Here is a 26,451-nt window from a genome sequence, read left to right on the forward strand (position 1 = left end):
GGGGCAGAAATAAGCTGCAGCACTAAATTCCAGTGTTTGCTCTAATGTTATTGGTGGATAACATAAGACAGCCTTTTCAGTTCTATGTTCTGAATGCACATAAAATCATTGTCATGAGATTAGAGGGAGGGTTGAAAGCCTTTAAAGTATTTTTCTCATACTAGAAACCATCTTGTGCAGACAGTTTGCACTTCTGTTCTTTAGCATGAGTGAAAGGTATAATTTGATAATGTTCTTTAAGAAAAATGTTTCTGAAAAACATAAATTATATTGCCAATATTAATCACTGGTACTATATCAATTCTCTAAATCAATATTCCAACACAAGCATACTCTAAACTCAAAAGCATGAAGTACAAAGAAGTTTTAGAAGTACCAACCAATTCACCAAAATAATACCAACATGGTATCATAGGCTATTGCTTAGTTATGATCTTTACATTTGCCTCACGAAGTCTGCTTGTTGCCATTCACTGGGGTTAAGTATTTGAATGCAACTAAAATCAAAATGTTAATGATATAAAATTATTTCTTCTTATAACAAGGATGTATTTCTCTTTACGCAACAATTTGCAGAATTCATTCCCAAACATTTTCCAAAACAAGCACAAAAAAGTTTGCCTGAACAAGACCTCCCATTCAGGTCCTAAATTGGACTCATATGAACAATAAAATCTGGTCTTTCTAAATGCCTGCAGATACTCATATTCAAGATAGATGCTTAATGGAATTTGACCAATTACAGGAAGTCATATTTAAGTGCACAAGACAACTCTTAAAATCCAATTTCATTTCTGCTTACATGACCTGATAATCACAGCCAGCAAACATGATCAGCACTTACAGCAACCACAGCTACATCTTATTGACAGTAAATGCAGATAGTTTGACAGTGCAAAAAACCAGTTTAAGCTTAGTGGCTCAATGCTTAAATGACTTCCTGAGCCATGCAAAATACAAGTGTATGGAGAGATTCAAGGTAAAAGCTGAAGCAGATCTAATTCATTGTTATGTAAATACTATAGAGGAAAACCATAAAAAAACAATTGAGAATATGTGACTGTACATGATACTGCTTTCGATACTGTAAATTTACATGTGTTTTATTCTTGGACTTTTCCTGCAAAACACAAAAAATGGTTTCCCTAGCAACTGCCACATGTTACTCAGTTTATTTCTGAGACACAGAGCAGCCTATATCAGAATAATACTGTGCACTTTTATCAGGATCTCTCAACACCACAGAGAATGGGGAACTAAGTGTCATAACATGTACATGTATTTTCTCAAAGTTTTAAGAAGGCATATTAAAGAAAGAGTAATTGTATATATTCTGCATGTAACTTTTGTAATCTCATTTTCTTTCTTGCTTTATGTGCAAATTAAAAACAAAGATTAAGAGTTGTATGGAGAAAAATGCATAATCTGTCCAACCTGACAGTTGCTTTCTCCATTCTTCCTTCATTACTGTTCTAGCAGACTTCTATACCATACAAGTAAAACTTTCAAAACTCCTTTAATGATGTAGGAGATCATTTTCCAAAGCATAATCATAAGGTAGATCTCCAATTCCCATCATCCATCAAACGTTAAGTTTTTGTTCAAAGTAAGAATTAAAGCATTTCACACTTAATCATTAATTATCCCTTCCCAAATGAAGTGAACTCTTTGTTACATGCCTAGGCCCTATATCATTTATGACGTCTTGCAATAGTAGTACAAAAAATCAGCACGCTAAAAAGGGAGCCAACTAAAGTTAGCCATTAATGATCACACCTTAAGGAAAACCTTGTCATTCTTTTGCATTTTGAAGGCCAGAAAGAGGCCTCTCTGTTGACTGGAGATCTGCAGCCCAGGTTGTAGAGACAGACCTTTTTCCAAGCAGTCAGCACAGGAATCAAGCCAGGACTCATAATTTATAGTTTCTAGGCCAAGCTAGGAATCTTAAGCTCTTTTCCCCCATCTCCCAGTGCAATTTTTTCTGGTTTTCACATGAAAATGTTTTTGGATAGAATAGAGGAAAAGGCTAAATCCTGACTCCTCATTCCAAATATATGATTGTGCCCATTCAGATTATAAAAATATTTCTACATTTGTACTTGAAACAGAATAATCAAAATTAAAAAGTCTTTGGATATAAATAGCATTAAAATGTTTGAATATCCTTCCCACTAGCTATTTTCACAAGTTCTAACCAGCAAATGCTGCTCTGCCTATTTTACTTATCTCTACTGATTTCTTCTATGTCATCATGTACCTTAGGAAAGAATACAAAAGCTGAAGAATAGCTCAACAGAAGAAAACAGAAGCCCAGATACATTTTTTTTCTGTAGTTACCAGATATGGAGATTTTGTAAAACTTAGGCAGAATGGCATTTGACTAAACTGCAAATTACAGTAATTAGATTGATGAGAAAAACAGCAGCACTTGTGGAAGTCCTGAACAGGTCAGAAGTTTTGAGAGGTCTAGTAGCATAAGAAGCTCTTGGATTGGGAGGGTGAATGAATAGAGGCTAATTCTGCATTTAGGCTTTGGGAAGAATTCAAGCTAAAAGTGCCTCAGACATTAATGAAGGCTTATGAGATGACTGTGAATTGGACTAACACATTAATTTCATATATACCACATACACCTACACATGTTGGGCAGTCCAAATGTTAAAAGAACATGCCTCCCTTTGGAAGCACAAATACTTCAAATCCTTATTACAGATGTATAAAAATAAAAACAATAACTTCATGTGCAATGTTATGCTTGTCCAGAACACACACATACACATACACACAAAAAGAAGTGATTAGATTTTTACAATTCAAAAGAACTTACCTTTAGTAATACATAAAATAAATTATTCTTTTGATGCTTAGTTTAATCAAACTACAGAAACAGAATAGCAGGGAACATATAAACAGACTTTTTTTTGCATTCCCTTGGGGCACAATATAGAGTAATCAATTGTAAATTAATTGGGGAAAATTTGTTTTGCATAGCACAAAGAGGCAAAACATTAATTCAGAATCATTTCCTTAATGGCATTTCTAATATGTTATGCATGTATTCAGCCTAGTTTTTTATAGCAAGATGCAAAACAATTACCAAGGATGTAAATACCAATACACCGTAATCTACATCTCTATTGAAAAAGTAGAACTAGAGTCAAAATACTAGATAATATTTAATTTCTACCACGGAATATTCAGAGTAGTTATTTGAGTGTATGATACCCTTCATCAATTAATGAGAATTTATAATTCTTCTATTATATTTAGGTTCACTCAGTACAGATATGCAAAGCCACTCATGACAGCACAGAGGTTGCATGTTGTACAATCTGTCTGTATGTAAGCATTCAAGTCAGTGCTAGCTCTGCATATGTTACTTTCTTTAGTTCTTATATAAACTTAATACCTGCTGCAAGTACATTTTCAATAGAAACCAATACTGGTTTTAACGATATAAACATATATGTCTAGAAATTGCTCTCTATATTTTTAAACAAACTCCTGCTTGTGGTTTGTCTTGTATTTGTATAGATAGAAAAACAGATAAAATAAATATATGAAATATATGAGATAGAGAAACAGAGAGAGAAATTTTTCAAAAAGCCACTCATAAAGTCGCCAAACACGTCTTCAAGGGAAAGGACAAGCACATAAAGTAATAAATGAAAAATCTGTATAAAAATAACAAGCATTTTGCATTTTACTGGTCTTAAGAAAACTAATTCTAGTTGGTGACTTACTGAATATGAGATTGAATAAATGCCATTCTTGCTCTGATTAAATGTCAAGGCCATAGATGTGTTGTTTCAAAGTGAGTGAGCAATAATTTGGTGAGTATAATGAACCTTCCAGACGATTTATCTGTGCAATGCTTTTTTATTCTTATCAATGAAACTTCACAATCTGGTGTCTCAAATTGTAGCTTCTTTATTATAATATGTTTTGGTTTAATAAAATTTCATTTTTATTTTTAACAATAGAAGCGAACTGATGCAAACCTAACCTGATTGTGACTAGATTTCTGTCAGTAGGCAGGGAGGAAGGAGCAGTCAGAAATCTTATTGCTTATCTAGAAAAGAGTGGCCTGTGATGATTTTTCCTTTCCATACCATAAATGAGACTTGAGAACCCCATTTTCAAGTTCTTGTCCTCAAATCCACCATTTCCACAGCCAGAGGCACTCTAGGTCAATGTGGTTATCTCAGAAAGATAAGTTTTTTGTGACTCTGTACAAGTCTAAGCTCCAGAGGCACTCTAGGTCCATGTGGTTATCTTAGAAAATGAAGCTCATCACCACACTATTCTATAATCTATGCCTAACCAGACACAATTGAGCCCTTAGGAATTAACGGACTTTTCTAAGTGGTATGAAAAGAATCTCTCAGCATAAAAAAACCACTCTGCACTGGACCATTCTGTTCAAGTTCCTTGCATATAAGAATTCAGGAAATAGTTTACAAGTATTTCTAGAACTATTTCTAGTATTTTTAGAACTTATGTCTAATAACATAGGAAGACAAACCTGGGAAAAAATGCAAAAAACTATTTGCAAAGGTTACTGAGACATTCTGAATGGTACTGCAGGACGATATTTGCATCTTTTTTTGTTTTTCAAATTTGTCTGAATGAATAAATCTGTGCTCACACAAAAAGTTGTGCAAAATGAATTTTGGGTCTATTGTTCAGCTGCAAAGCAAATTCTGGTTTGAATTCAACAAAGTTCATGAGCAATAGTTTGTGAAAAATGAGTCATTCACTTAGAAAGTAGCTCCAATATAAAGTACTACACAGAGTAAGCAGTAAACTCAGAATATTAAACAACAAATATGAATTACTGTATTTATTCAAATTGCTTAAATGAAAAAAAAAATATCAAAAAGAACATGCAGTAAATTCTGTAATCCAGAACCAGGAAGTAAAATCTAATACATACGACAGCACACTGCAGAAAGTAGGAAACATCGATAACACAGAGAGACATGGAGCTGAGGCTAGAATCTGAGATCTTTCAGATTATGTGTGATAAAAGCTGAGCTCTTGTAGCAGGCTGATGGCATGGTGATTGCTGGTTTCACTTGTCTCTTTTGGGCCTAGAAAGGACTGAGAAGTCTAATTCTTACCACATGGATCCTTTAAACAGCCACTAGGCAGATAGCCTTAGTCTGAGCAACAAAAAAGCTCTCAAAGGACCAAGCAATGAATTTTTTTAATTTTTTTTTCTGAGAAATGTTGGAATTCACCGAGTAAAGCAGAAGTAGAATTAAGTTAACATCAATTCACTTTTACTTCCAACTGAGTTAATTTCCAAAGATGGTGAGAAAGAGAATGACAAAATAGGAAAAAAAAATTCCTTTCTCTATACCCTCATCTTACTCTCTCCTGTCTGCCTCTAGCAGACAAAAACTTTTATAACTGTTTGTACCTATAGTTTTCAGAATAAATAATCATTTTAATTTATTATAATGTTACCACTTTAAATTGTGCTCGGTATTCTAGCCATCAAGGAGGAAGTTAACAAATTCCTTGGAATTCCACAGCTATTTTACAAAGCTAAGCTGCAACTGAGATAATCAAATTTAAAAAAAAAAAAAATTAAAAAAAATCATATTCATGCTGAATAGTTTGATAACTTTTCTTACCAAATAATTTTCGTTTAAACTCTGAAGTTGGCAGGAAGACTATGAAAGCTACATATTCAGCATCCCCCAAGTCAGGACATGCAAGGCCAGGAGATATGGATGGAGCTACTTTAAGCTGATTTCAAAACAATAAGTATTGTGAGCATTTTCCAGTCACAAAATTAAATGAGACCACAATTAACCTCAGTGGGATTCTAACACATGTTCAAACTGCAGAATACTGTATTCTGTATCCTCCTTCCCTATGGCCAATCTCTACAACTTTATTTTTAACTCTACTGACAAAGTCTATTTTATGAAGAAATAGATGTGATATTGCAGCAAGTGTCAGTGCCCACATTAATACTGTCACATCAGACAGAAGTCATGGAAATCTGGTGATAATCATTTTGAACATAAAAAAGGATAGTTAATAAAGACTGTATTACAACAACTGTTGCTCTAAAAGTATGTTGCCCGACAGAGCCAAATAATTACCTGCATTTGTCTGATACCTACTTGTAAAATCCGTCTAGCCTTGCAACTTTCTTTCTACAACATGCAGAATGGAAACCTCACACTTCTAAACATTAAAATATCAAACTACTATGTGTAGCCTCTGGAATTAAGGATTTTTTCCAGTGAAACCAATTTTGTTTCATGCTTCTTAGCTATTGTTATTTTTAAAAGAGAAAGCAATTAAAATCATGGTGAAAAATTGTTTGGGAGTGACTTTTGTAACAAAAATATGATAGACTCAGTAGCAGTAAGAGAGGAATGAGCCTGTTCCAAAACAATCTGCCTAAACTAATTACCAAACTAATGAAGGCTAATAATTTCAAACCTTAATAACAGCTTGAAAAATATGCTATTGCACAATTAAGCAAATGAAGCAGAAAGATTTTTTCCACTACAATATGCAGATTTATCTTTCCATTAGATTTCAAGGATCACATTTGTATATAATCTACTATTTTATCTTTACAGTAAAGCAAAATAAATCAAAACAAATTTTCCCATTCACCAAAAATAGTTAGTAGGTTGTAAGGGTCTTTTATGTTCTGTAACAAGTTCAGAGGAGACAAATGTTGCCTCTCTCTCCTTAGAAGTCCTACAAATCCAGTTCATATATAAGGAAGAAGTATTTGCGGGTATGAGGAGCCTTTCTGAGTCAACAGAATGGAATTCTTACTTCTCTGACACAGTCACAAAGGGGAGGTCATATAGCAATTCCTGAAAGAATTAAAACCCCCAAAATACCTTAGAAGACCAGAAAGAGGAACAAATGAAACTCATCAAGACTCCTTCACCTTAACATTTCCTAGGGTATCAGATTGGCAGGTACACAGTATTAAAATGAGATTATCCAGCCTAAGAAAAAACAACTATGAGTGTTTATCAGCTGACCATAGTTAATAGTTAACTTTCTGATCTGCAAACATCATAAGCATTGGCTGTACTCAGAACATTTTTGATACCACTTTATTTACTAGATCCTCATCCTGGTTAGCCATGATAAGGAAAAGGAGGCACAATCCTGCTGGAAATACGTTCAAAAGATCTGTTAACTCTCAACAAAACAACAATCCATTTCAAAGCAGGAAAAGGGTTTGGTATTAGACCAAGCTACTAACAACACAACCTGCTCAACCTTTTAAGAAATCCTTTTGGACTGGTGCAGATCCGTACATGCCGATTTTCAAAGGAATACCAAGCTTTGCTTTATCTTCATCAATATGTAACTGCAGTCCTCTGTTTTTATTTCTTTCAAGGTAATGCTAGGTTTTTTGTAACTAAATATCTATGTCTCCACCTGGAGTAGATTCTCCATCTTTCATTAAAACTTTAGACTAGTGAATATCTGTTTTCTGTGTCCATATGACTCTATAAACCACAAGGACATTAAAAGGGATTTAGACATCCTGGCTGTAAAGAGAACTCAATAATTCTTCGGTATTTTGTTCCAAGATAGGCTTTTATTAACTTAAAACGTTTTAAATGCTTTGAAAGTTGACCCTTGAAGAATGATTATTTATAGAAAAAAGGCAAATAAACAGCAATTTTATTTGTAACCTGTAAATTATCATTCAATTCTAATGTTTAGCAGCAACACGGGAAATATAATGAAACTGAAACCCAATTTTCAAGCCAAACATTTTTATGGCCTTTAGGATATTTTCCTTTTTGTTTGTAATGCAAGTCTTGACCAATCCTAAAAGCTTGCTCCTGAAAGACTGCTAAACACAGCTATTTCACCTCATAACTGCTATAGGTTTCTACTCATTAGTTTTATAACTTTCAAATGATATTTCATCTTCCCTGGATGTGGCTCACATTATTTCTCATGAATGACATGAGACAGAAAAGAGCATTATTTCACCTTCAGGGAAATGTTATCAGGACTTTTCAAGTTCTCAGCCATTCAGATGTGTTGCTTTGCCTATTCATTTAATTCCAGAATAATCTCAACCTTTAATCAACTGAAAGCTACCGGACAGCATTTCAGAATTGGAATTTCAGGAATATATCATGATCATTCTCCACAACCAGTAGTACAAACTGAACCTGATCAGTCAGTGTTTGAAAATGTAGCAGTTAGAATGCTCACATTCTGGGCTCCCTCTTCCAAATGATAAATGTTAAATCTGAATTTACTTTCAAAATTTGCATTTCCCACCTACCACGATAAGCACGTTTAAAGCATACTAACACCAGCATAACAACTGGCAAGGATTTTGAACTTCAGATGCTTTCCATGCTTTATTTTCTTTGTATTAAGAATGTTAAAGCAATTTAAGGTGACATTTTCATGCTCATTACAGAGGACACACAGTCATTTGCAAGGAGACAGACAGGTGGTTTATAACTTCCATCATTATAATATTGAACAAGGTGACAACTATTGCCTGAAGGAAGGATAATTATACTACAAGAGAACTTAAACTACATATTCAGTTCACATTTATAAAAACTGGCAGAAAAAGCCCCACACCAAAGCTAAGTTATCCTTACTTACCTGTTTAAATTGTGGTTAACCAAATTAATCCCCAATGCACATTTATTTGCGTTGGTTTGTGTATTGCATCAGCTAACTCTATCAAGTGAATTGGCTACTGGTCTTCAAAAGTGTCTCCACTACCTATTACACGCTACTGCAAGAAAGTAGACCTACCTACATTTTTAGAGAATCATCTTGTCACCTGAATCTCTTTTTTGAGATGGTGGATCAAATGCTCTTGGCATACTGCCTGCCTGGTTTTAACATACTAGCTAGAGGAAGGGCCAGCTACGAGGTAAATCAACCCTTCCCAATGTCAGAGAGTTGATATGTGTCCTCTGCTTTAAACTCTCCCATGGTATATATGTACTTCTCTGAACTACAACAGCTGTACTTCTCTGAACTACAGCAGCATGTATAGCTTTATATATTGCAAATTACATGGATGACTTTAAAGAAACTCAGGAAACTGTGGTATCCCAATTGCTTTTGTTCCTTGTGGAGAACACTGGAAAATTCTAAAACCCCAGGAGCAATTTCTGAGGAGGTTATTGAAATATCAGGGGGAAAAAAGACATCGTTCTACCCTTCTGCTTTAATTTCTTCTATTAGTTCGTGAGATGTACTCTAGAATTTATGATATGCATCCAGAAATGCCCTTATTTTCTTCAAATGCTTCATGAGCATTTACATAGGACACAGTGTTCTTCCATTATTTTTGCCTGTTACATTTTTTCCAGACATACTCCTAGTTATTTTCCATACATGCTAGTATATATTTTCTATTAATTCTAGTTATTTTCCATACATATTCCCAGTTAACTGGGGAGAACAGTTTATTAATTCATTTAAAACCAGCAGCAATATGATGGAACAATTTCTGAGAATATTTTCGAGACTGGAAGAACATTTTTGCAATTAAATCTTCATATGGCCCTTTTTAGTTGATGTATTTTCTTAGAATGATCATGTACATACGTGGAGGTAAAACAATTCCATGTTTTTCAATATATGTAAGTATTCCTCATCTACCTGTAAACAAGATATCACTGGACTTAACATTTGTAAAAACAACTCACAGCTATTTCTCCTCTGTTGTCAACAAATCTAAGATTGTTTTACAGAGGAAGCAATATTCTTTTTCTTAGTTTCACAAAGATGTATTATCATTTTCCTCATACTAACTGCTTCTGCCCTAATTCCAATTTATTTTACTGAACCTGAGTGACCAGAACCATATACAGCGTTTCATGAAAGTCCTTACCTGTAGCTGATAAACAAATCTAATGGGTTTTTGCATTCTACTGCCACTGGTCCTTCTATGAGTAAGCAAGCATATCATATCTTTCTCCTTACTTCTGATATTCCTTCTGATGTCTTCCAAATTTGAAACAGAAATTACTACTAGACCTTGAAATCATAATTCATCATTTCACACTACTGAAATGTCACACTATTGAAATATCTTTCTTTACTTATTCAAGTTGTTTTACTGCTGGAAAAGAGAACCATGCCATTGTCTGAAAAGAGAAAGGCTGAAGTCAGACTTAAAAATAAATGTCTTACAATAAAAAAGCAGGTTGCTTCAACTTAACATTATCACTATTACAAAATTATGCCTAATCCATCTTTGGAAGGACAAACTGGAAGGACAATTTGAATTGGTTCATCTATCCCACTTCAACACCAGTGATGAACAAAACTGTTCTTTCTATCATTCTATAATCACCACTAATAGGATCTTTTCAGTATCTTAATTCAAATTTATCTTTTGTTCAGTTTAAAGAGCCATTTTCCCATAGCAAGATGCATTTCATTGCACAACACATCTGTGCATCTCTCACATTCTTATCATAATATGTGACGTAGTGCTCCTATATGTCTTTACATATGCACCTCCAGCAGATATCTATGCCTAGGTTTTGAATTATAAGCAGGAATCACAACAAAATGCAAGAGAAATTATGCTTGTCAAGGAAAATCTAGTGCAAGCTTTGAGTACAGTGATCACAATCTGGTTGATTGACCTGAGTACTTGAAGAGTAAATACTGGTCAAAATTCTCTGGGAGATCAGAATGTTAATTTTAACACTGCTGGCAGATTTGGCATCCTAAATGCAGAAAGGTGATGTAAAAGGATGACAGAGGCTAGAGAGCTATGAAAGAAATACAAAATCAAGATGTGGCTATATCATGTAAGTTTCATAATCGAAATAATCCTGTTCAATGACATGCTAATGAGCCAAATCATCTAACATTAAGAGATGGAGTGAATTTTTCACTTTAGACAAAATACAAAAAAATCTTTTAAAATAATAAGAAACACTAGAAGGATTGTACATTGGGGAAAAATGGAGTGGGGAAGGTGGCTAGGAATCTGTACATGCTGGAGAGACACAATGTTTTAAATAAGTTTGCAATTTTGAAAGGAAAAGAAAAACACTTGAAAGAGGATTCAGTTACTGTTTACAGTTTATTTAGCTGTAGTGCCACACACAGTAGAAGGGATACTGTACTTAACTATAAGTGTTTCTATTTATTTATCTTGTATTTATCCTCTTTCCTCTCGTCTTATTTTAAAAAGCAAGTCATAAAGAGAAAATAAGATCAGCATTTTAATGTATTCACTTCTGGGGAAATAAGAAATGAACCATGATAATCCTATAGTGTGGGTTAGAGCTGACAAATGGGTCATAAAAGCACAAAAAGCAATAATTTCAGGTTTGAAAATAACATTAGTTTGGCAAATCATATAAAAAAACTTAACATGTAATGTTATTAATGAGATGCTCAGCTGAGCAAAAACTGTAATTAAAACTAAATACAAATCAAAATACCTCTGCAATCAAAAATGACAGTATCTCTATGAGCTGGTAATTTATGACTATGCATAAATCACTCCAACTGATATAAAACACAGCAGAAAACAGAACTTTTATTTCCTAATCTTTACAATAATATTGGGCTTTACGCATTGTCAGTTTTTGCATCCTGAAATTGTTTTCTCATCAATCCTTTTCTCTGCACTGCCTCAAGCAAGATGTTTTAAAAAATTATCCATTGCTGTTGAACAATACTTTGAGAACCTGATTCCCCAGGTGGCTCAGAATGAAAGTAATCACCTAATATATTCACAATTATAAAGTTAAAGCAATTCAGCCTAATTTGGTAGGAAAATTCATGATATAGAAAATATTATCCCCTACTGGAACTGCAAAAATAAATTATTTCTGTAATTTAGCAAGGCGTTTCTGCTTACTATAATGACAAGCGATAATTTTTTTCCCTTCATGGATCTCAAGCCACATTCCATGTTGTATGTTATAAGTGTACATCAAGTTGTTATGGTTTGGGTGGACTGGTCACTGAATGGGGATTACATGGCTGGGACTGTAGCAGTATGTTCCTGATATAACTGCATTCATTAAGCCCTTTTGTATCTTTAGGTCATTATAGTCAATAATCAATGCAGTGCACACTGGAAATGATAATTTTTTGAATTATTAAAGGGGCATTTACCTTGACATGACCATTTCACAAAACAAATCACCAATATACCAAAAACTAAAAGGTGAATTCACTAAACATTAGGAGTCTGCCATTAAAGACTGATGATTTAAATTAATTTAGATTTTTCAAGCCTCAATCTTTGTTATTTAAAAATTATAGAATAGAAATTTTAGCTCCTAAAATTATTGTGTTTATTATTATGTTATTATTTCGGTGACCTTTTTCCCATGATAAATGAAAAAAAGATAAATTAATAAATTCCTAAGGAAAATATTATGTGCTAGGTACAGCCACTGTATTTCTCTGCCTTTATTACAACTACCTGAACACACTTATTTCTATGTTTTAGGCATGTTTAATATTTACATTTCAAAAGCCACAAAGGAAAAAAAAAAAACACCACAAAATGCAGTTTTTGCCAATAGCTCCGCTGGATTTTGGCTAGGCTTCTTTACTAGTCAAATGTACTGTAGACCCCGAGAATCAGCATGGTAGCTTTCTAGAAAACCAAGCCAAAACTGGTCTCACTCATCTTTAGTTCTGGCCATCTGCTTGAAGCATCTGGTAACTGGGTACATTCACCCACATCCAGAACGTGACTGCTCTCTTGCCAACTATGTGCCTAAGTAACTGCCAATATGTGCTTCTCCACTACTAACATGACAACTGTCAAAAAGAAGTTGAACATGTACGAATAAATCTAAATTAAACTAACACATTATATTCCCAAGTTACAGCAATATTTTTTTGACATAATTGCTTGATAATGGCAACGATAGAAAGGTTTCACTGTGACTTTAAATATTTAAAGTTACAAACTATAACAAGGATACCAAAGGTCCAACTACTTTGAAATTTTATTTTTAACATTTAATCCTTGCTATTTTCTCTGGAAACTAGAAAAAAATATGTGCAGTTATTACTTGAGAAAAATCAAAACAAGTAATATTAGCAATGAATTAAACTTTTAGATGAAAATATGAGAATTGTACATTCAATATCTGATTTAAGAAGAAGAAATAAAATAAGAAATCAGTTTAGATTCTTTTTAAAGTTTCTTTTACAATTGATCGAAGCATATAAAATTATTAGATGTCGTCTAACTGCCACATATTAAAAATATTGCAAGAGGATTTGGAATGCCACATTAGAAATTAGAACATAAACGAGAGATTACAACACAAATGGTAAAGAAATGCACAAATTCCATTGAAACTCATTCTCTTATCATTTAAATATGATTTCTCTGCTCACTCAGAAAGAATACCTAAAAATTATTTTATGCACTTCACATTAGGAGAAGTAAAAAAATGAGGTAACTGTAATTACTGAAATGATTAATTCCTTTACCAAATATCATCAAACAAACTTTTCATCTTCTTTTGCTATGACATTTGTGAAAAGGTCAGATGTATTCAGTGGCTAGGGAGTGTGCGATTTAAAGTTAAAAGCACGAGAGAGAGATCTACAGACAGAAAATCTAAAATCAGAGCCTGGAAAAGTAATCCAGGATCATGATAGCAAACTATCATTATAGCAAACTATAAAAGAATAAAGGATATTTGGAGATTGTCATAGTGACTTTTTTTTTTCTTGCCCTGCCTGAATCATCAGTTGCCCCTCTTCTTGTATTTAAATTTTAAGCTCTATGGAGTAAAGCTCACAGTTTTGTTTTGCAGCAAGTAAGCACACAAGATGGTGTGGTCCTTCTTCACCACTATGGCTCCAACGCACCATACTGCTGCTGCCACCAAATTAATAATAGTAACTAAATTATGTACTATTTCTATTAAGCACCACGATTATGATTGACAAACACCTTACTTCACAGGCAGGTGGTCACAGTTTTCTGCCATTCCATGGTAAGTCATGGTAATCCAGTTTAAAATAGGTTAGAAAACAAGCGCTATATCTTTTCCATCCTCCCATGTTTAAAAGAAGGTTTTACCAAATGTTCATTTAAGTCCATTGAAAAGTTATTCTAAAATAGCACATGCAACAAATTATCACATACCATATATAAATATTCATTTGGATTCCATTTCACTTTTTTTGTTTTCATCACATCTATTTTAAATACTGTATTTTCAAAGCTTTATGATTTATTACATTGCAATGTTTTCCAGAACACTGTAATGTAATTATTGATTGATACAAGAAATAGAATTGCAGTAAGTTCTTAATGAATTGTACATGATGAAAATTCCTTTGGTGTCTGTTAAATTGCATTAAGATACAGTAAACAAGAGCACAGTAGACCAGACTCAATTAGTAAAAGAAAAAGGGTAAATCTCACGTAAATCTAGATGATCATGTTTTTTGAATCTATCTTTATTTGTAAATGCAAGTAACCTCAAAACACATAATGTCCATGTATATAAAGAACTTTTAATGATATATAAAATCATATCATTCTTATCTTGTAATGGTCTAAGGTGTGAGGATTTGTCCTGTTTTACAGTCATATTAAACATTTTAAGCTTGTGGCTTTCCCTCAGGCAAATTTATTCCAAGTAAGGAAAAAAATTAAAAGGACGTGTAACAAGTTCACAAAACAAATATAAACACATATGCTGAAATAATTATTCAGACACTGCAAATTGCTTCTAGGGTTAAATAGAAGTACCTCTGTCACTTCCTTTACATCTTGCACTAACTGCTATTCAGGGCCAGCCTGAACTTCTAAAAATCCATCATTAGGAAAAAAGTAAAGTAGATTTCCAAAATTAGTCAACGTCCCAACAGAAAGCCCTAGTCAAATTTTTCAAACATGTCCAGATATTTCAGATACTCGTTTTTGAGGTTTTCAACCTAAGGCTCTTAAAATCGCATGGTCATCTGATATCATCAGCTACCCAAGTTGAACACTTCAGAATTGAGATTGTCAGAAACACATTAATTTCCAAAAATCCTCATTCATGGTTTGAGACTATATGGTATCTATATATAAGATTACAAAACAGTAAGAGCAAACTGTTAATTTGTATTTGTAAAGAGAAACAGGATTCTGTACGAAACTCTTTGCTCGTGTCATAATAAAAAATTCCTCAAGGAAACTTTTTTTTTTTTTTTTTTGATGCTACAATAAACACAGAAGAATTGCCTTATAAAATTGTCAGAAACATACTAACTGTTCAAACTTAAGTCTGTATATTTCCATAACTAACAATAAAAAAAAACAAAACCAAAAACAAAACAAAAAAACACCAAACAAAAAAACACACAAAAAAATTTTTGGTTAGTGACATTTCCAGATTTCTGTCCCTAAAACTGCTCAAAGTGGTTATAATGACAAGAATTGAGAAGTGGCTCTTTCAGTTGATGTGTTTGAAAGGTAGCTTTGTATGAACAGCTGTGTTTTCAAAATGCTTGCCACCTCTAAATTGGTCCTTGTGAAGTGAACTGTTTGCCTTATTGCCAGCAGGGCACATTGCAGCGTAGCTGCTGCATTTTTAGTTTTTATCACTGTCTCTCTAACTGCTGAAGTGGAAAAGAAAGATTGCCAAAACCTGACGTGTTTCTTTTCCTTTCTGCCCACTCTGACTTGGTTCTTAGCTGTCTGTTGCTCCAGTGATGAGAAACGTTGCTCAGTTTATTCATTCACTGAATGTCTTTTCCAGCTCAGATAATGGTGATACCCTCTTGTAAACCAAGGCTCCAGCTGTCAATAGCAGTAAATGAAACAAACCTAATTAAGACATACCAATCATTGCCTACACAAGAGATAATTAGGCTGCAAAAAGTCGCATGCATCAGGGTGCACTTTTCTGAAAGCAAGAGATAATACCTTAAAAGCCAGAGGCATACTGTATTTAGTAAGACAGCAAGTATGGATCACAATAGGACTGGCCTTCCAGAAGAAATTAAATAATCTGCTTACAAAGATTTAAACAGTTTTAGGACAGAAGTTCTACTACAAGAAAACAATAATAAAAATACTAAATATCATTACTAATAAGAAATACTAATTTTTTAGATGCAAAGCAAACCATACCATTTTATCTGAATGAGGAACTATACGTGCAATCAGAGTGCACATAAAGATTTATAAATGCAGGTAGGTAAAGAATTACATCAAGACTCCAAAACTATGATGCACATCTCCTGCTGCTGCTTGTGTGAAAACACTTATCCCACAGATCAGCTTACTGGGGATAATTTGCTGCTGAGCCTCATCTCTACAAGCTTTTCTATTGTGCACCACAGTAGGTACAAGTTTTAAGAATCACTTGAATCACATCAAAAATCTTGAGAGGTCACCAAAACCCACAAGCATAATAAAAATAGTATTTTTGCTTAACAAATAATGCTGACATAATTGCATTATTGGAATAAACTTTTTTTTTTTTAAGAAAATATCTGCTTTTGCACAGAAACCTCTGTATAAGTAAATCTCAGATACTTTAAATACTACTCAAAGGAATAGGACAAATAACCTTCAGGTTCTCTTTGTCCTTCGTATTAGTACCTTTAAAACTCAACATTTGAAACTCAAAATTTTCACATAAAACTCCAGGTGGTACAAAGCACTTAGCTTTAAAGCACTGGAACCCATCAACAAAAATTCTGAGTGTCACTGTTAGTAAGAGTATTTCAACTTAATCTTTATTTAGTATTATCAGTACATATTTACTATTATCATTACATTAACGAAGAAAGGGAATCAATGCATTCCCAAAGTTCAAAGTATCACAAAGTTAAATGCTTATTTTCCAGTACAAACACTTATCTCTGTGATGCTACATTCTTCAAGGAAATTGAACTTCAATTACAGTTTATGGTGTTGAGCACAAGATATAAATTTCCATTAGGTTTATTTTGTTACAGTAAACTGCAGATCACTTCTCAGTTCAAAATGGTTTATACACATCTCAAGGATCAAAATTAATTACATTCACACAGACACACACACATAATCAGCACAACCAGCTGGCATAAGCAAAGTCATACTGCATAACTTGATTCTGGGCTTTCATCTCTTCAGGTGGGACCAGAAAACTTAAAATCAGTAATCCATGTTTTCTTACCTTCTCTGTCAACATTGTATATCAGACTCACACAATTATTAAAAAAAAAAAAAAAAAAAAAAAACTAACAAAACAAAACTAACTAAACTAACTAAACGAAAAGACTAAAAAAAATGTTTTGCCACTGAGATGATTCTATACAATTCTTTCTGTGAATTTAACTACTTCACTTTTTTGTGTCCTATGTCATATGATGTGTAGTACAGTAGTACAGTCATATGATTTAGTTTTAGGTTCTCCTGCTAGGAGCAGGGAATTGCACTTGACGATTCTTATGGGACCTTTCCAACTTGAGATACTCTATTCTATGATTCTATGATCTCATAAACGACCATTGATGCCCATACTACTTCAGAAACATTCTTTTACTCCACACCTTGAATGACAGTTAATACCAAATCATTTCCACGTAAAATAATTCACAGCTATGGCGATATTTAAACCAAAAATCTTTCTGAAGTGAAACAACGTCTTTTGGAACAATGACTATGCAGGCTGGGAGAGAGTGTGAAAATTATTCTACAATCTGTTATTCAAGGCACTCAACCCCAGTGAATATTTTATATAAGGCAGAAGCACTTTAACTGGAGAAATAAGAAAGATTTATGCTAGAACACCATATGAGCTTGAGCTGGTGGCTTATTAGCTGAAGCGTTCACCAGAAAGAGAAAAGGTATCAGATTAAATCATAACGAATTTCAACCTGGATCTCTAACATCGTTTTTGCTGCCTTTTGCAGAAAGCCCACTCTAATATACATTACATGAAAACGTCCAATGTCCAGTGTCCTTTTTTTAATTTGAGAATCCCATAGAAGCTGAAGTATAATTTCAGGAGAAGTATAAACTCAAATCCAGGAGGATGTTGGCTCCACATACACAAAAATGTAGTTGTTTACGTGTTTTAACTGGTACAGCCTCTCAGGTACCTGGGACACACATGAAAAGTCCACCTTTGTCCCCATCCTATTTTTCACAGTGGCCAATACCAAATGTCCAGGGAGAAGAAAACCAGGTCAGCTATGTAGTTATACTTCCCCAGAATACTTTCCCAGTACCTCTACTGAGCAGAAATCCCTCAGCATCATAGTGGGATCAAAATGCTGAGATTTGATAGCTGCAGTAGCAGTCTGTTGAATATCAATTAATTTACCATTCAGGTAAGATTTCCAATGACCTTTCCATTATTAAAAGCTTACATATTGTATTTGCCACACTTACAGATACATTTTTAATACACAAGCCAAACAAAATTCCAGAAGTCAATGGGACATGTGCTTTAGAAAGTGCATCAAGAACATGACTCAAAAAATTACTCCCCCCCAACAGCAATCCTCTTTTCTCCCTTCATCTCATTTCCCAGAACAAAGAAACAGATTACATTTTTACTATTTCAGTCAGCATGTCTTTGCATTTCAGTATAAACTGGTCCATTTGCATAAAAACATATTATTAATCCTCAAAACAGCAGAATGTTTTCTGTATGTTTCTCACACATTGTCTGTTCACTTTATTAATATACTTACATGTTAAACTAAAATATTATATGTTCTTAAATGTACATAACACAAACAGCAGGCTCAAAGACTTGCCAAATGTACTTGAAATTAGCCCAATGCTCATGTCACTCAATGTGGTCCAATACCTCTCCTGTGAGTTGATATGGAACACCTACGTGGTCAATATGCCCAGTCTTCCCGGGCTTAGAAAGGAAACTTAAAATCCAAATCCTTGACACTTGACTTTTGTAATTCTGTCTATCTATGCCAGCAATACCTCAAAAGTTATTTATCAGTCAATGAAGCATTGATCTTATCTTATAGTTTGTAAACAATGTCACTGTGAATTTTAACACTAGAGGCAAGGAGAGAAAGGGCATAAATGTGTATCATATGACAGCCTTCTGAGACAAAGTCATTTAAAGTTAGTGCAAAGTCTTCATCCTGAGGCAAATGAAGCAGATAATCTGTACTACTTCATATGCGGAAACACAGAAGCTTTTGAATTATATTGCTTGGAACACAATGTACACTCATAGTAGGATTTTTTTTTTCCCCAGAGAAAGCAAGTACGTACCAAAAACCTGGAGAGGACACATTTGATGTTTCAAGATGCTAAGGTTTCAGTCTTTACTATAATTTGGGACATGAAGGCAGTCTGCAACTTCACAGCAAATTTCTGATTCTTGCAGAGCTACAGACCAAAGTAGCAATTCCTAGTGTAGACTTTTTTTTCCTCCTTATCACTCTTAAGACACTTTTCTGTTATTATTCCTTGCAATTGAAGTTATTGAAGCCAAAGTAAGCAACCCAGTAATTAGCCTGAATTTGCCAAGATGATGAGCTATTTATTATGAGGTACATATTTCTTTCTAATTATCACTTTAAAGAAAAAAGCAAGTTTTCTTCCTAAACAGCAGCTACAAAAAGAATTAGAACATGATGAAACCTGTGGATTATCAATTTTGTATATTTCTGTATAAATATCTCACAGGCTTGCCTAAGAATGTCATCATTAGGAATGTGTATTAATCCAACAATTCCTTTTCCCTTTGATTACACATAAATTATGTTCTTTATACTTATAAACTTCATGTTCAAAAGTTAAATATTCATGCTCTGTAGGATTTTGCTCAGTGTTTACATTTTCAAAGCCAAAAGAACTCAGTCTGCTTCTAGTGATAACTGAAAGAAAAAAGAAAATATTTTAAAGGACCATTAAATATGTAGAAAAATCTCACTGATATATTTTGCTTTATACTTTGTGGATCTTCATCTTCCTGTAGAGCAATGCTCCACTGGATGTATGACAAGCTACAAGTCTAAAGATATATTACTATATTAACTTCATTTATGCTATCTGGATACCACTACAATACTCTAGGCACCACAGTCATTTTCTTTTCTTACTTGTAATAATTAACATTAGAGAGCAAAAGATGGCTAAATTAATTTATAAGTTTGTAGTTTCTTATCCTAATTATTTCCTCTTCTTATATTTTAGGTCATCCTGTCATTCCTGCAAACACTAATCAATCATGGGATTTGAAGTTAATACTACTAAATAAATGAACTGCTTAATCTCCTATGACCATCTATACATACTTCATCTTCACAAAGCTTATCAATTTTATGTCATCAAGGACAGAGTGACCTTCATTTCCACAAAATGCCTGTTACTACTGGACAAGTTGGTTACAAATTTATCACTTATCCTCAGGAAGAAAGTCCTTCGCGACCATCATCTGACAAATGCAAGTGTGTGTATTACCAATTGACCAGGTTGTACTGAATTCCAAAACCATAATTGTGGAATACTAAAGGTTCTGTTACTGAACATTTGAGCTAAGATGAAGGACATGCAACTCAAAATTAATTTTCTACTTGGCCTAGTTATCACTGCACTAGTACAAGCTGTAGAAAAAAAAGCAGACTGCCCAGAGTCATGTATATGTGAGATCAGACCATGGTTCACCCCCAGGTCTGTGTATATGGAGGCTCCAACAGTGGACTGTAATGATTTAGGCCTTTTTAATTTTCCAGCCAGACTGCCTGCTGACACACAGGTTCTACTTCTACAAACTAATAATATTGCAAAAATTGAACATTCAGTAGACTTCCCAGTGAATTTAACTGGTCTAGACTTATCTCAGAACAATTTATCCTCCGTGACCAGTATTAATCTTAGAAAGATACCACAGTTGCTTTCAGTGTACCTTGAAGAAAACAAACTTACTGAACTCCCTGAAGAATGTCTCTCTGGACTGCACAATTTACAAGAGCTTTATATTAATCATAACCTGCTTTCTGTGATTGCACCGGGAGCTTTCATAGGCCTCAATAACCTTCTCAGACTTCATCTCAATTCAAATGGTCTGCAAATGATCAACAGGAAGTGGTTTGAAGCTACTCCTAATCTTGAAATTCTCATGATTGGAGAAAACCCAATAATCAGAATTGAAGATATGAACTTTAAGCCTCTTATTAATCTGCGCAGCCTAGTTTTAGCAGGCATAAATCTCACTGAAATACCAGATAATGCTTTGGTTGGCCTTGACAATTTAGAAAGCATCTCCTTTTATGACAACAGATTTGTTAGAGTGCCCCACATTGCTCTTCAAAAGGCTACAAATCTCAAATTCCTGGATCTAAATAAGAATCCCATTAACAGAATACGACGAGGAGATTTTAGCAATATGCTGCACCTAAAAGAGTTGGGAATTAATAACATGCCTGAACTGATTTCTATAGATAGCCTTGCAGTTGATAATTTGCCAGATTTAAGAAAGATAGAAGCTACCAATAACCCCAGATTATCATACATTCATCCAAATGCATTCTACAGACTTCCCAAGCTGGAATCGCTCATGCTCAACAGCAACGCGCTGAGTGCCCTGTACCGCAGTACAATAGAATCCTTGCCTAACCTCAAAGAAGTCAGTATACACAGCAATCCCATTAGATGTGACTGTGTCATCCGCTGGATTAACATGAATAAAACAAATATTCGCTTCATGGAGCCAGAGTCCCTGTTTTGTGTAGACCCTCCTGAATTCCAAGGCCAGAATGTGAGACAGATACACTTCCGGGAAATGATGGAAATCTGTCTCCCCCTGATAGCTCCTGAAAGTTTTCCATCTACTTTGGACTTAAAAACTGGCAGCCATATTTCCTTACACTGCAGAGCAACAGCAGAACCAGAACCTGAAATCTACTGGATAACACCATCAGGACACAAACTTTTGCCTAATACTATTTCTAATAAATACTACATTCATTCTGAAGGAACATTAGATATACGTGATGTAACACAAAAAGAAAGTGGCTTATACACGTGTATAGCAACGAACTTAGTTGGGGCAGACCTAAAGTCCATCATGATTAAAGTGGACGGCTCTTTCCCTCAGGACAGCAATGGAGCTTTGAATATTAAAGTAAAAGACATAAAATCTAATTCTGTTTTGGTTTCATGGAAAGCAAGTTCGAAAATTCTGAAGTCCAGTGTTAGATGGACAGCCTTTCTGAGAGCTGAAAACTCTCAGGCTGCACAGAGCGCTCGAATACCATCTGATATAAAGGTATATAATCTTACACATCTAAATCCATCGACCGAATACAAAATTTGTATAGATATTCCCACTATCTACTCACAGAATAAGAAACAATGTGTCAACGTAACCACAAAAGGACTGGACTTAGCAATGAAAGGCTACGAAAAGAACAACATAATAGGATTCCTTGCCTGCATTGGTGCTCTTTTGGGAATCATCTCTGTGATATATCTCTACAGTTGCATCTCACAAGAGATGAACTATGGTATTGGACACAGCTATCTAAAGAATTACGTGAAGAAACAATCCTTTTCACTCAATGAGCTATATCCTCCTTTAATCAGTCTTTGGGACATGGGCAAAGAAAACAGCACAGCAATGGAAGTAAAAGCAACTGTCATAGGTGTACCAACCAATATGTCATAAATATGTCAGTATATCACTTAATTTCTGAAATAAAAAGCACATGACTGCATTTGTGCTGAACAAAAAGGCAACACAAAAATGTATTTCTTTTAGGAACTAGACGCCTGGACTTTGCTGCTGCCGACAAATGGGAATATGGACTGACTCGGCATAACAGAGGAATTTTAACTAACTGGCTTCTAAGGGTATTCTACCAACCAAATACAATTAACTTCATTTTCTAGAACTTTCATGGGACTTTTAAGTCTGGAATACAGTGCAAGTAGCCAAGAACATTTTCTGTAATTTTTTTTTAATTATTATATAAAAGTAGTGGAACTGAGCAATACCTCCTCCTGTGCTGTATTACACACACTAGCCACGAGTTTTTGCAGTGAACAGATCTACTAGGATTGACACATGGTGTAATGAAATGGACAAATTCTGTAGAGTAGACACAGTGAGTATGTGAATTTTTTTTATGAGGAAAATACATTTTTGATTAAAATCAAAATAGTTTCTGGCTTGTTTGTTTCTAAAAAAAAACCCCAGTCTGGGACCTCTTGTCTGACAATAAACAAACTCATTCTAACATCTGCTAAAATATGTTCTTACATATTCTCCTGTTAAAACACCAATCTGAGCACACAGGATATTTTTGCTGGTTTTAGGCTGTATAATTGCAATAAAACACACAATAAATATTTTTATAAAGTACTTACCCATAATAATAACAACGATCTTTTACACATTGCTTACTGTGGGAGGAAGAAGAGAGAAGGGTGGGAAGAAGACACAAGACTGATAGGGAAATAGATTGTTAGCTACGGATAACAGCAAGTTTTGAGCTGCTTTGGTATTTTCCCAGCAGCCTGAAAACTGAATGCAATGTTTAGACTCAGATAATATAAATCCAATATTTTGTCTTCGGTCAAAAGGGTAATTCAGTTATTATTAATGTCTAAACTTTAGGCTGGCCATACAGGGAACTGGGATAGCTTGAACGGTTTAAATGATGTTAAGGTTTTCTTTCTGGACCTGCACACATCTGTTCAACAATAACAACAACTGACTAGTTTATAAACCTCCTCAGCTTTCACAATGTAACAAGCAATAAATGACTGACAGAAACATTATTAGTAGAAATGAATTGAAACAAAATGAAAAGAGAACAATAAATACCTGACTACTCATATTGAAGCTAAAGTCCTCGCGGGAGTAGGACTGGGCCCATAAGCAGCAACTGAGCACAAGAAGCTGCTGATCAGAATGTTGATTACAAGCTAAACCAATTCTGTTAGGATGGAAAAAGGAACTACTCCTAAACCCAGTAGAGAAAAAGTATCTGACCTGATGAAAAGATGCGGTATCTCCTGACAAAGAAACCAACAGAAACATTTTTATGTTATTTTGGCTCATATATATGAAAACAAGCAGGAAGAATGAAGAAAAAAAAATATCATAATCTCTGAACATTGCGCTAAGGGAAGTAAATATTCACAGAATGCATAAGTAACTTGAATTACTAAGTAAAAATAGGAGTAATAAACATTTCTTGTAAGTCTTTAGTAGACTAACATTTTTTAAACTCTATAATATCCACTTTATCTTTCTAAACTTGGTTAAAGCTAACATTTCTGTTGAATTGCTGACAGAATTTTTGTAGGGAGAAGAGTCACTTCTGTATTTAGACATTAACAGAAGAGTTACTTCTTGTACTTAGACATTAACTTTTTCACTTACTCATAGTCTGCTGCATACTTTCAAAATATTATTGTTCTATAAACACATATCATGGAAAAATAATTTCATTTTACCTGGTACTAATTAATAACTTGCTTTCATGTTAAAGATGTTATTTTTCTAGTTAAATCCCAGGATTTTTAAAATTATGTAGAGGTAATTGTCCAAGTTGTTAGAGACAGAAAGAAGAACGCAATTTTAAATTACCAAAACTTAGGGTATTCATAGAGTCTATATGTTTCACTGAAAAAGGAAGTTTACAAACCTGATGAATCGCTACCGCACATCAAGGCACACTGAAATTGGGCAGAGAAAGGCTGAAACAGCATGACAGGTTTCAGCACTCCTGGAGCAGAGCTGCTCCTCGAGAAATTGGGTAGCTCCAGTGAGACCCATCACCAAGCAGATATTGTACTTGTCAGCAAGAACTTGTAGGTATATCTTGTATGTTCACCTTTGGAAACTAGCTATATTTAGAACTTACAGCTCTTAGAGCTTCAAAATGAGAATCTAATTTTTTCAGGGAAAAACATCTCTGTACAGCATTATAAAACAGCACACAAATAAAAGTCTAATGGGGAGCACTGATAAGAAGATTTTTTCCCCTCAGAGAATAAGTACAGGCTTTATATACTTTATTTAAATATCTCATTAAAAGGAGTTTTTTTGATAGATAAAATGCATTTTTATACAGAAGAATTTTCATACTAAACTTTTGAGAGCTGAAATGTAACTAGATATATCTCAGAAATATTTGAATTGTTCTATACTTTATATTGATATCAGATGAAAATATATCTTACATTTTTAGAAGAAATTGGTTATCCTGTTGCTAATTGTTAAGATGTAAATGATTTCCTTTATATTCCAAAAATGAGAAATATTGCATTTTCTTAAAGTAGTTTTGCAAACCTCCTCTCACATGACCTTGATTAAGCCATTTCACAACTCTATAACTTCCTTTCTCTGAAAGTATCTCTGAAAGAATATGCTAAGCTTTTGTTTTCAGCATACCAAAAATATGCATCTTCTGTAATTAACCATCATTGAGTAATATTCTTTATTTGTGCAAATATGTCTTCACTTCTATCACTCAAATTGAAACTTTAAGAAATACGAGGAAAATTTCCATAAGAACAGGGTCAACAATGTCTCTACAATAGGTTACGAGATCACAGAATTTTTAGTGACTCATAGAATAAAACATTTGTGATTTGGTAGGGGTGCTTAACTGATGGGATACAAAGAAGGAATATAACTGCAATAATGAGAACAAGGATACCCCTTCAAACAGTTCTCATTCTTACCAAAGGATCTGCAGAAAGAAATGTTTGCAGATTTAGGTTAAAGCTTTAAAAAGCCATACTTACCAGCACATTCTAATCACTGCTGTTGATTACTATCAACATCCATTTACTCATGTACTTATAAGTCAACAGCATTACAATTCTTCAGTATTCTACTGAGGTTTTAAATACATTTGCAATGAAATTTTATGTTTCTAACAGAAATGTAAGCTTAGTGTATTTTTTGATCAAATCCTATTTATTGTAAGAACACGTCAATGGTAAAAAGTATGTTGGAGGTGAGGCCATTTAAACCCACTTAAATTAGATTTCAACATGTATGTTGACTAACGAACGGTTGGTTGATCCTTTTATTATATACACTTGGTTGTGTGTGTGTACTTCTGTTCTATTAGCACCGTGTTAGCCCATCTGCAGACCTTCATTTCATTGTATCTATGCATTATTTTCTCTTCTATACAAAAGTAGTATCTTGTAGAACATGTGTCAACGCTTCCAGTGGCAGCACTGTGAACCACTTAGTATCCACATAAACACAACATCTTTAATATCTACACAGAAATATCTCCATTAGCCTAACAAATCTCTAAAAAGATTCATTATTTCTCCATAACCAAAGACATTCTTCATGTTAAAATCCCCACACACTCTACAGGTGAGCACTGGGATTCTTGTGTAGCTGTGTGTAAAAATGTATAGCTGTTCCTTCCACAGATACCTGAGGGTTCTTTGGAAGTAATAAATACCCTTTTTAGCTTTAATAGCTTAGTGTGTATTTAACTTAACATCAC

The 26,451-nt window shown here is 34.1% G+C and overlaps 2 protein-coding genes across 2 annotated transcripts in view; one reads left to right on the top strand and one right to left on the bottom strand.

Annotated features, from left to right (window-relative positions):
- The window catches only part of IMMP2L (inner mitochondrial membrane peptidase subunit 2), a 476,967-nt gene that overhangs the window by 257,993 nt on the left and 192,523 nt on the right, over window positions 1-26,451 (bottom strand). The gene's annotated exons all lie outside the window — the stretch shown is intronic.
- Window positions 20,505-22,631, top strand: LRRN3 (leucine rich repeat neuronal 3). Its single transcript, XM_074162355.1, has one exon. It carries the CDS (start codon window positions 20,505-20,507, stop codon window positions 22,629-22,631), a length of 2,127 nt encoding a protein of 708 aa, XP_074018456.1.

The sequence above is a fragment of the Numenius arquata genome, chromosome 2 (assembly GCF_964106895.1).
Source record: "Numenius arquata chromosome 2, bNumArq3.hap1.1, whole genome shotgun sequence".
Taxonomy (NCBI): domain Eukaryota; kingdom Metazoa; phylum Chordata; class Aves; order Charadriiformes; family Scolopacidae; genus Numenius; species Numenius arquata.

What these genes read in the sequence shown, in the direction of transcription:
- LRRN3 (XM_074162355.1), top strand. Translation starts at nt 20,505, where the DNA reads ATGAAGGACATGCAACTCAAAATTAATTTTCTACTTGGCCTAGTTATC.